This window comes from Dendrobates tinctorius, unplaced genomic scaffold (assembly GCF_039654945.1).
Source record: "Dendrobates tinctorius isolate UK_male_01 unplaced genomic scaffold, ASM3965494v1 ptg000011l, whole genome shotgun sequence".
Lineage (NCBI taxonomy): Eukaryota > Metazoa > Chordata > Amphibia > Anura > Dendrobatidae > Dendrobates > Dendrobates tinctorius.
The window spans coordinates 47,340,668-47,352,719 of NW_027361679.1; the positions used below are offsets into that span (position 1 = coordinate 47,340,668).

General features: G+C 40.9%; 1 protein-coding gene across 4 annotated transcripts in view; it reads right to left on the reverse strand.

The window, feature by feature from the left end:
* Positions 1–12,052, reverse strand: part of CCDC158 (coiled-coil domain containing 158) — a 222,997-nt gene that overhangs the window by 104,796 nt on the left and 106,149 nt on the right. For all 4 annotated transcript variants that reach the window (XM_073541919.1, XM_073541905.1, XM_073541912.1 and 1 more), the window contains 5 exons: positions 11,766–11,955; positions 9,774–9,926; positions 6,721–6,833; positions 6,290–6,448; positions 3,338–3,430 (listed from right to left, as the gene is read on the reverse strand). In XM_073541919.1, the coding sequence (XP_073398020.1) occupies positions 3,338–3,430; positions 6,290–6,448; positions 6,721–6,833; positions 9,774–9,926; positions 11,766–11,955 (708 nt within the window). The remainder of the gene's footprint in view (positions 1–3,337; positions 3,431–6,289; positions 6,449–6,720; positions 6,834–9,773; positions 9,927–11,765; positions 11,956–12,052) is intronic.

A 12,052-nucleotide genomic window follows, 5' to 3' on the forward strand; every position in this document is an offset into this window, starting at 1 on the left:
TGCTCCCTTCGCTGACTGACTCTTCCAGAACCTTCCCTCAGCCTTTTATACTTCCAGTTCTGGTAACTCCGCCCACCATCACCTAACAGTTTCTCTGACCAATGGCAGTTATTCTGTCCCACTCCTACACTCTCCACTGCCCTCCAATGGGCAAGCTAAAACACTGCACCCTTTCTCTTTATCTTAGCGGTTTCACACCTACACTGCGCTATACCTCTGCTTCTCACTACAGAGTGGTTTGTCTGTCAGTCCACCTCCCCTATATCCATAGTGAGTGAGCGTGTGTGGGTTATGCCTTATATATATATGGTGAACCGGAGAAACAAATTTTTACACTATACTCAATACAGCTTGTATCTTGTTATACAGTACCTTTGTTCGACATTTAGCATTACGGTCCAATCCATACTGAGTAAGCGTCTGAGAGTGACTACGGGACTATTTATACAGAGATTTCAATTGTCCCCTAAAAAATATATACTTGCTATCTTGTTATCCAGGAACATTTTTTATTATGGTCAAAACCAAACTGAGTGAGCGTCGGAGGGTGACTACGGAAATATATACTGATATTTTCAATTTGGCCAACACTGTATACAACAGAACGCTTCTGATACAGTAACCTTTTTAGCTATTTAGATTCTGGTGTAATCCATAATGAGCCTGTAAACGTCTGTCTGTTACTCCGGCAATATATTTGGAACTTTAAGATTACCCCAACACTGTATACAGCTGTACGCTTGTGTTACATAACCCATTTACAACTTTTCATATTCTTGTGTAATCCATACTGGGCCTGAGAGCGTTTGTGTCTGCCTCCTGAAATGTATATGGAGAATCAGAATGTTTACACTATACTATATATACCTTTTATCTGGTGATACTGTACCTTTTTCCACTTGTTATTTTATTAGGCAATCCATACTGAGCCAGTGAGCGTCTGTGTATGCCTCATGAAATAAATATGGAGATTTACTGTTATCCATAGACTGTATAGAGCTGTACGCTTATGATACAGTACCATATATCTGCTGGTATTTTGGGTCCATTTTCAAAAACATGAGGAAGTATGGTGGAAGAGGATGTGGATGTGGGCATGGAGGGCCACCTGGTACTGATGGTGGTGGTGGTGCATCTGCTGGTAGTGCCAAAAACACAATAGCAGCTAAGGCAGGAGGTGTTGAGCCTGCATCATGGTGTAGCTCTGGAAGGCCTGTAAGGCTCCCTTTTCTGGGAGTAGGTAGACTACATTTAAAGCCGGAGTATCAGGAACTGTTTGTGGCTTACATTGCTGAAACAGCCTCCAGCTCTATTGCCTCCTATTCAGAAGTTGTAAAAAATGCAAGCACTGAGTCGTAACTGCAGGCTTCTAGTCAGGAGCAACCCCTTTCCTTGTGTCCTTCACCCACACCAAAAGTGAAGGATGTGGAAGCACACACCTAAGATTACTCCATGGAACTCTTTTCACATACCATGCCTGGGTTAATTAAAAATAGGGCCCATCATGTACTGGAGCAATGTAAATTGGGCAGATCACACACTGAAGCAGCATCTAAGGGGCACATTATACACTGGAGTATAACAAATGTGGCCCATTATATATGGAGCATTATTAGAGCCCATCATACACTGGAGATTCAACCATGAGGCCCATCATGTACTGGAGCAATGTAAATGGGGCAGATCAGACACTGGAGCAGCATCTAAGGGGCACATTATACACTGGAGAATAACAAATGGGGCCCATTAAATATGGAGCATTATTAGAGCCCATCATACACTGGAGCATCATCCATGAGGCCCATCATGTACTGGAGCAACGTAAATGGGGCAGATCAGACAATGGAGCAACATCTAAGGGGCACATTATACACTGGAGCATTACAAATGTGGCCCATTATATAAGGAGCATTATTAGAGCCCATCATACACTGGAGCATCATCCATGAGGCCCATCATGTACTGGAGCAATGTAAATGGGGAAGATCAGACACTGGAGCAGCATCTAAGGGGCACATTATACACTGGAGCATTACAAATGTGGCCCATTATATAAGGAGCATTATTAGAGCCCATCATACACTGGAGCATCATCCATGAGGCCCATCATGTACTGGAGCAATGTAAATGGGGAAGATCAGACACTGGAGCAGCATCTAAGGGGCACATTATACACTGGAGCATTACAAATGTGGCCCATTATATATGGAGCATTATTGGAGCCCATCAGACACTGGAGCATCATCCATGAATCCATGAGGCCCATCATGTACAGGAGCAATGTAAATGGGGCAGATCAGACACTGGAGCAGCATCTAAGATGCACATTATACACTGGAGCATTACAAATGGGGCCCATTATATATGGAGCATTATTAGAGCCCATCATACACTGGATCATCATCCATGAGGCCCATGATGTACTGGAGCAATGTAAATGGGACAGATCACACACTGGAGCAGCATCTAAGGGGCACCTTATACACTGGAGCATTACAAATGGGGCCCATTATATATGGAGCATTATTGGAGCCCATCAGACACTGGAGCATCATCCATGAATCAATGAGGCCCATCATGTACTGGAGCAATGTAAATGGGCAGATCAGACACTGGAGCAGCATCTAAGGGGCACATTATACACTGGAGCATTACAAAGGGGGCCCATTATATATGGAGCATTATGTGGAGCTCATCAGATATTGTATGGAACATTATATGTGACTAATTATTTGGTATGGAGAAATATATGGGGCTCATTATTCTGTATGGCGCACAATGTGGTGGCCATAACACTGTATGGAGTAATATACTGTCCTGTTTTTGAGCTATTGTACAATTTAAAATAGATCAGTCATGTCATGTAAGCAGTAAAGTATGAGTCATTGTACTATACCTATATTTCTGTGGCGTATCGGAGCATCATGAGTTGTGGTATGTGTTAAAGGGGCACACTGACACTATTTGGCCCAAGGCACACGAAAACCTGGAGCCAGCCCAACCCCCCCACAACTTTAGCCAAATAACCCCCAGTTTTCAGTGCGTAACTATTATTAGGAAGTAAATTAAGGTTGACAAGCTTCAGTAATAAGAATTGATGTTTTTGGCATTGAAATGGGCACTGTAGGTGTGCTTACTGTCCTCCACTCCCTGTCGACTTTGCTTCCCCATTGACTTGCATAGGGTTTCGTGTTTCAGTCGGCCTCCGACTTTTCCCTATAATCGGCCGATTTCGTTCGACCCGACTTTTGTGAAAGTCGGGTTTCATGAAACCCGATTCGACCCGAAAAAAAGCAAAGTCGCTCATCTCTAATTTTGACATTATATTATTAATTACCTGTAAGTCCAGTGTATGCTGTAACCTCAAGCGCATTGTTTCTTGCTCCAGGAGCTGAATTACTGCTTGGCATTCTGATAACTGTAGCAAAGTCTGCAATGCACAGATGCAGAGACATCAGTCTACATGAGCTTTCACTTGTGTGTTTATTTTAATTTGCTTACTTATATTGCATCATTAATGCCATAATACTTTACAGACATGATCATCACTGTCCACATTGGCACTCCCAATCCACATTCCCTACGATTTTCTTTTTGGCGTGTGGGAAGAAAGCAGAGAACCCAGAGGAAAGTCATACAAACATAAGCAGAACATACAAACTCCTTGCAGATGTTGTCCTTGGTGGGATTTGAACACAGGGCCCCAGCGCTGCAAGGCTGTATGTACGTACATATGTATTAATATAATATAAACATCTGAAAACATTTCCTTTCGACCTTTCAGATCTTTGTAAATTAATTTATAACATATTAGCCTGATATGATACATTCATCAAAGAATGTAAGGATAATGTAATATTTCCATCATTTTTGCATACCACACTATAAACTTGTCATTAAAAGTGTTTTCCAGTACTATGTAATCGACAATTAATGCTTGTGATAGGTCATCGGTGAGGATTTGACACCTGGCACCCTCATTAATCAGCTGTTACCAGGTCTAAACAGTGTACAGAGCAGAACATCACACTGTGGCCGCTCTTGGATGCTGTAGATCAACTCATTACATTACAACGGTAAAGAGTATCTCCTTTACATGCTACCAACTGGACTTATCATTATTGATTTATATAACGTACATGTGATTATTTGGTTCCAGTTATTGATATAGTGTACTGTATTTGTTATCTAATTTTAAAGGGGATGTCCACTACTCAGACTTCTGAATCCCTATGTTCCCCCCTGTAAAAATAAAATAGCACTTATACCCACCTTCAGTGACGGCACCGTTCCAGAGGTGTAGGCATTGGCTCTCCTGGGGATTGCTATGTCAAGCAATCACTGTGGCCGATCAGTGGACACTTTACTTTCTCCTCCTTCGGACAAATTAGATTTCTAGAGGAAGTAAGAGATCAACAATTCTCACTTCTTCTAGATGACAATTACATCCGTAAGAGAGGAGAGTGAAGCCAGCATTGATTTGCAGCAGGGATCACGTGACATAACAATGTCACACCAGCTCCAGGAGAGGTGATGCCACCATGAATAGAACAATACCGACATCAGAAGTGAGTATAAGTGTTGCTATTTCATCAGGGGGAAACATACAGCTTTAGAAGGGGTTGTCTGAATAGCGGACAACCCCTTTAAAATGTCTTTTTTTTGCAAACTGAGCTAAGTCTAGGCTTACCTGTGCATTAGAGGCTACATTAAGAGGTTTGATCACAAATTCTATAATTTTTACATGTGCTGTTTTTTCTTATAAAAATTATAGAAATCTGGAAAACCCCAGAAGTTTTTTAGGGGCTGTCTGGAGCCAATAGTGTCCATCATGGCTAGATAGATCTTTTCCTAAAGCAGAACAGAATAACATAATTCAAAGCTGAGATTAATATTCTGAATAATATTGGGTTTTATCATCTCTAATTAAAAGCAAACTCTTTTCATGACAGCTTCCAAAAGCTAATATACTAAGTGGCAAAAGAAATATTGAACCTGAATTTCCCTTGTCCTTTCCTGACCCACTCATAAATGATTAATGGCCACAAATACAAAGAGAACATGTCATTTCATTTCTCACATCTCCCAAAGATCCTTCTCCTGCGAATTCTGCTTCTGTCACCAAGTATCGCTGTATTCACTCTGTGTGTGGTGCTGGTGATAGAAAAGTCAGAACCAGAAGCTCTGGAGCGGCAGGTCCTGTCCAGCCACTAAGGTTAGAATGACTGGGACCTGTAGTACCGTCCAATCTGGCAGTATGGGTGTGTGTGCTTCTAGCTGAACTAAGCAGTTCCCTGCTCCAACCAAATAGGGAGCACCACACCCTACTAAGGCTTCCAGCTTACTGCTGGTAGCTGCCAGGTATAGCTTAGTGTTTCCTGGTTAGGTGTGCATCTTCTCCTCCTAATTTGTTTTGTGTACTCCTGTTTGGATCCGGTTTGTTTCTGACTGTGCTTAAAGATCCTGATTTTGTCCTTGACATAACATCTCAGCTATGACCCTGCTTGGACCCTACTTCCTATCTCTGGACGACAGCTAGTGATGGGCGAACGTGCTGTTAGAAAGCCTGAACACATGTGGGGATTGTGTAACAAACAGGCAATCGCCGCATGTGTGGAGGCTGTCTAACAACAGCATATTATGCAGACGTGGGACTCGACCATAATATATGAGAACTCTCAGGTGCTCAGATAACACTTGAGTGTGCTCGGATAAGCTGTTGACCGAGCACGTTCGCTCATTACTAATGACAGCCCTTTCATGGTAGCATTCTAATGGGTCCTATTGTAAAACCATATTCCTGTACAGGGGTTAGAGGAAATTGGGATTTTTCTGGAGTCTGCCATAAGGAGTGGCTGGGCCAAGTCTGTCCGAGGCAGTATTTTGAGCTTGTGGCCTCAGACAGATGTTACATCATTAGAATACCCTATCCAGAAGTGCATTGGGCCTTCTCTGAACTTCAGAACTATAACAACTCGCAGTGACTAAATTCTACTAGGTGTTGAAATCGATGTGAAGAAATATTAGTCCCTGCAGGCGGGATGACTTCTTGCAATTTCCACAAATTAAATGGATTCTCTCTAGACCTCAGCATTGTGACCAATATGAAAGCATGGAAAACTAGCTGTCATGTGGCTGGAACCAATACATGACTACACAACCCCTGTGACATGGTGCACAGGAAGAGATGAACTTGTTTGGCCACTATATCTAGATAAGTCCCACAGTTCAAACATCCATCCACAGTTATCAGAGGATGCAGGGATGAAACAAACTCAATCTAAGTTACCTTTTCTAGGGCAGATTCTGTTCTTGCTGCATTGACCTTAAGAGTATTATTCTCAGTCTTGAGGTTCTCAACGGTTCCAGAGAGCTTATGCTTCTCGGTTGCTTCACGAACACACTCCTGCATTAACTGTTTTTGTTCCACTTTTAAAACATTTTTATCCTAAGACAAATGGAATAACAGTAGACATTAGGAGTCTATGCAAAAACAACATAATACAGCACATATAAGGGGGCAACCAAGACAACCCCTGTTCCTATGGTATATGCGTCGGAATAGAGCAAAAGTAACAACCAATCTCTGGTGGACACGAATGTCCTAAACAGGACATAGGCGAAAAGATAAATGGACACGTGAACAGAGCCTAATAAAAAACAAATAATAATGTAACTTTATAACTCATGTTTCATGTAATTCTGCAATAATAAAGTTACCTTTGTAGCGTTACCCAAGGCTTCTTCCAAGAAATGTACTCTGCCTTGTAACATATCAATTTCTTCCCTCTTGACAGTGATTTTCTTCTGCATTCTAGTTGCAATTTTAACAGCTGAAAATACACATAACGCAAACCCAGTTTAATCAAGGTGTAATAAAATATATAAATGTGTATGCTCTTGAGAGGAGACTGTAGGCACGTAGGATGCAGAAACGGACTGTGCAAAGACCAAGGGTGAAAGGGGTTTATTATACAATACAAACTCCGTGCAGGGAGAAAATGGAGGGATAATATTCCCTAATACAGCAAAAGGCTAATGGGGATAACTTAAGGAACAGGGACAAGTAAAGCCGACAATACAATACAATATAACTTATCACTCAGGCGCCAGTCACGGTTGAACTTCTGTCTGTGACTGGTGCGGCCTAGATGGCGTCGCAGTGGGGGTCTGTCACAATCCTGAGGTAAATGATGTAGAATCTTTTGACGTTGGCGGTGTCCTCCCGTGGTCCTGACGATGGCGGCGAACCCTCGGGATCCTGATGCGGGTCTTGGGTCCAGCAGATGAGGTGATGAAGAGGGATACCCGCATCCTTATCCTCAGCGGTGAGTGTCCCAACACTACGGAGATTTGCAGCACTGCCCAAACTCAGTTTACAATGGGCAATCCACTTCGCTTTGCCTAATCGACACACGCCTAAGTCCCGTTCACAGACCTTGCCTCTCATGGTCAGCACTGTCAGCGGGGGCGGCTGTGTCAGCGGTCTCAGCGAGGGTAATGATGTTGGCTGGAACAGCGGTGTCTGAGTGGTACTCAGTCGACGGTCTCCTGTCAAAGCGCTCTGCCGTCCTAGGCTCTGCTCTGCCCAGATGCCTTTCAGCTGATTTTACCTCACAGGCATCCCGCGCACCCGAAGTTCCCGCCCAAACTGTCTTGTCACTCGCACACATACACGTATATACTTTATACAGGGGAGATGACATACAGGTATATACTATATACAGGAGGAGATGACATACAAGTGTATACTATATACAGGAGGAGATGACATAAAAGTATATATATAGGAGGAGATGACATACAGGTATATACAATATACAGGAGGATATGACATACAGGTATACACTATATACAGGAGGAGATGACACAGGTATATACTATATACAATGGAGATGACAAACAGGTATATACTATATACAGGGAGATGACAAACAGGTATATACTATATACAGGGGAGATGACATACAGGTATACACTATATACAGGGGGAGATGACATACAGGTATATACTATATACAGGAGGAGATGACATACAGGTACAAACTATATACAGGAGAGATAACATACACGTATATACTATATACAGAGGAAGTTGACGTACATGTATACGCTTAATACAGGAGGAGATGACATACAGGTATATACTATATACAGGGGAGATGACATACAGCTATATACTATATATAGGGGAGATGACACACAGGTATACAGTATATACAGGGGGAGATGACATACAGGTATGTATTACAAGTATATACGAGAGGAGATGACATACAGGTATATACTATATACAGGAGGAGATGACATACAGGTATATACTATATACAGGGGAGATGACATACAGGTATATAGTATATACAGGAGGAGATGACATACAGGTATATACTATATACAGGAGGAGATGACATACAGGTATATACTATATACAGGAGGAGATGACATACAGGTATATACTATATACAGGGGAGATGACATACAGGTATATAGTATATACAGGAGGAGATGACATACAGGTATATACTATATACAGGAGGAGATGACATACAGGTATATACTATATCCAGGAGGAGATGACACACAGGTATACGCTATATACAGGAGGAGATGACATACAGCAACAATTTATGTGCAATGTAATCATTATAGTTTGTTATAACTACAGTCAGTTACTATGCCAGGGTAACGCCGGGCTCTTCAGCTAGTCCATTAAAAAAATGGCTGCAACACGTACGTCTGAATGAGGCCTAAGAGAGGGAGAACTCAACAAAATACTAAGTTCCACCACACAACATATTTTACCTTTTTTTATTGAAAACAATTAAAATGATATTATGTCTTCTTTTCTGTGTAACTACTGTAATTCTATATATTCTGTAAGCTATGGACTAGTCATACAGGCGGGTTCCCTAGGATTCTCCCCGGCCGCTGACAGTGACTGATAAGGTTCTGCTTTTATGCGCATGCAGACAGAGGCTTGTCAGTCTCTGTCAGTGGAAAGAGAGAAGCCACCGGGGCCCACCTGTACAACTAGCCATCCGTGCGGCTCGGTCCTCGTTGGCTATTGAAAGCATATTTATCTTGGAAATGCCAAAGCGTTGTGGAGACAAACATATATAGCTGTGATCACACAGCCAATGGGTGATTAATGCATCAGCTGACAGGTTCCCTTTAAAACTTCTCATGTCCTACTCTTTTTTAAATTAATGAATACACTTACATTAACACATTAACAAATATATGAAAGGTAGTGAACTGCAGTGAATGAATGAATGTGAATCACATAAATGCTGCAGACATTAATGATTGTGTTAAAAAGGGCATCAAGAATAATATGGCATAAATATCAATAGGAGTGTATTCAGTGTTTTACATTTTCTTTGAAAAAGTTTGTTTAGCTACAAAGAAGGCAAATTACAATTTTAGTACATTAAGTTAACAAACGCAATATGTAGTGTTAAAGAAATGTGGTATTTTATTTTCCCTATGGACAAATTGGTAATTTAAAGGAAAGGGGGACACTTGCATGTAAGCTAAAATATTTGGAGAAAAGAAAAGAGGCAACTGAGCTCTGAACTTGCAGCTCCACAAACAGGCATGTCAGATAAAGTAGGTCTTAAAAGAAGCAGGACTGAAATTAGCTAACAGAGTAAACTTAAAAATATTGTTGTTACAGGGGGGAAACCAAGTGTATTCTATAACCAATAGTCAAAGCTGATGATATAAAAATGTACATATCCTCTAAGAATAATTGAACAAACTAGAATTCTCACCATGACCATCACAATCTTCCACAGTGTTCAGAGTGTTTTTTGTTTGCTCCAGTTCAACCATTGCTGCCTTTAGTTGCATTTTAAGGATCGTGGTTGCGCTCTCTTTATCTCCTGTCTGCTTCTCGTATTCTCTTTTCAGGGCTTCATAGTCCTCTGTGCAATACAAAAATCACAAGTTTTGATTTGTATGTTTTTTTATGCGAGAATACTTACTCAGTCTCATCACACACATTTGAATTACAGATTGAAAGGTACAGTACTGTGCAAGTGTTCAGCAGGTGTAGAAAAATGAAGCAAAGTAAGAATGTTTTAAAAAATAGACAGGTTAATAGTTTATTTTTATCAAATTAGCAAAATGCAAAGTGAATGAACAGTAGAGAACTCTAAATTCAATCAATAATTAATGTGATCGCCCTTTGCCTTCATAATAGCATGAATTCTTCTTGCACAGTTTTTGAAGGAATTTGACAGGGAGGTTGTTCCCAACATCTTGGAGAACTAACCACAGATCTTCGGTGGTACACTTAAGAAAATCCTTCTTTCACTTCACATAATCCCACACAGATTCGATGGAGGCCATGTCATCACTGCAAAGACTCCTGGTTCTTCTTTACACTGAAGAAAGTTCTTAATGACACTGGCTGTAAGTTTGGGGTCAGTAGGATTCTGAAGAATAAATATGGAACCTCCCTGATAGTATTTTATCATGGATAAGCATCTGCCTGTATTTTCCAGCATCGGGGACACCAGTCAGACACTGCTACACCTGCCTAATGTTTGGAAAAATCTAGTCAGAAGTGGCCTTCATGTAAAAATTATGGCCAAAACCAATACCTACGACATGGAGACAGAGGCCAAGTGACTCAACTATGCATGAAAACATGGAACCAGGGTGCAGAAAAATGGCAGTCAGTGTTATAGATTGACGAGTCAACATTTGAAATATTTGGCTGCAACACAAGGTAGTTTGTTGGCCGAAAGTTGGAAAGTGGATAACAGTCTGTTTGTAGTACAATGAACTGGTACACAGTACAAAAAGGGGAAGATTTTGTTATCCTTTCATGTCTCCTGTTATGGTGAATGGGATATGTACTTCATATCAATACATTGGTTTATTCGTGTCCTGATGAATCGCCCTGTCAAAATGACATAACAGCTGCAGCCTGGGAGCAGTGGTTGGGTAACAGTTCAGGTGTGCGGGTTGGTGAGTAAAGCTCTGTTTGCTATTTTTAAACAGTGAAATCCTATGGTGTAAAAACAATTTAGGTTGAAATCCGTTTTAAATTATGAAATTGTCTGACTAAACCTGCCACTTGGGGGAGCTCACCGCATACTATTTTACTTCTTTACAGTAATTTTATGTAGTGCCTATTTAGTCTATATAGTATGTGCAACCTCATCTAACAAGCTGTTTAGGGGAGCAGGATTTATTAAATTCTGAGTAGTGGATTTAGCACCTTTCTATAATATTAACGCCACTATGAGGTTTTCATGCAAAAGATCATGCACCAGTCTTTTGCATGAAAACATCATAGTGGTGTTGATATTATAGATATATATCTTTGAACTGTATCATTCAGCTGTGTAAAAATCCATCATTTTTAATATTTTGTTCCTTAGATATTAGTGATAGGCGAATATGCTTGGATAAGGCGCTATCTGTGCTTGCTCGTGTCTTCAACACACTCGAAATATATGCTAGAGTCCCGTCAGCTGCATGTCTCATGGCTGTTCAATAGTCGCAACACATGCAAGGACTGCCTGTCAGCTGCAACACATACAGGGTTTGCTTGTTTGTTAGGCAATCTCTGCATGTGTTGCAGCTCTCGAACAGCCACATGACACGAAGGCGCATATTTTTCGAGGCGCAACATAATTTTCGAGCACGACGAAGACACGAACATGGTCAGATAATGCCTTATCACTAATAGACATAGCTGCTACTGGTGTAACTTCCCATTTTACACACAATTTACACCAGTACTTACATACCTGCTAAATTTGCAAGATCATTCCGTGTTTCCATAAGCTCAAACATAATTTTGTCCCTTTCCTTTTTTGTCTTCTTATCAGCCAAAATCTTCTTAGTGTTGAAATTGGCAAGTTTACTTTTCTCCAGCTCCAATCCTGTGCATAATTCTTCCAGCTCCAATATTCTTTTTTCTTTCTTCTCAGTCCTTAACTATGGATGAACCATTGTTAGCATCAGTATTAAGTATTTGAGTAATCAATTTAGAAAATTTGGCAATTTAACGGATCAGTTTTCCATAGACTTCAAT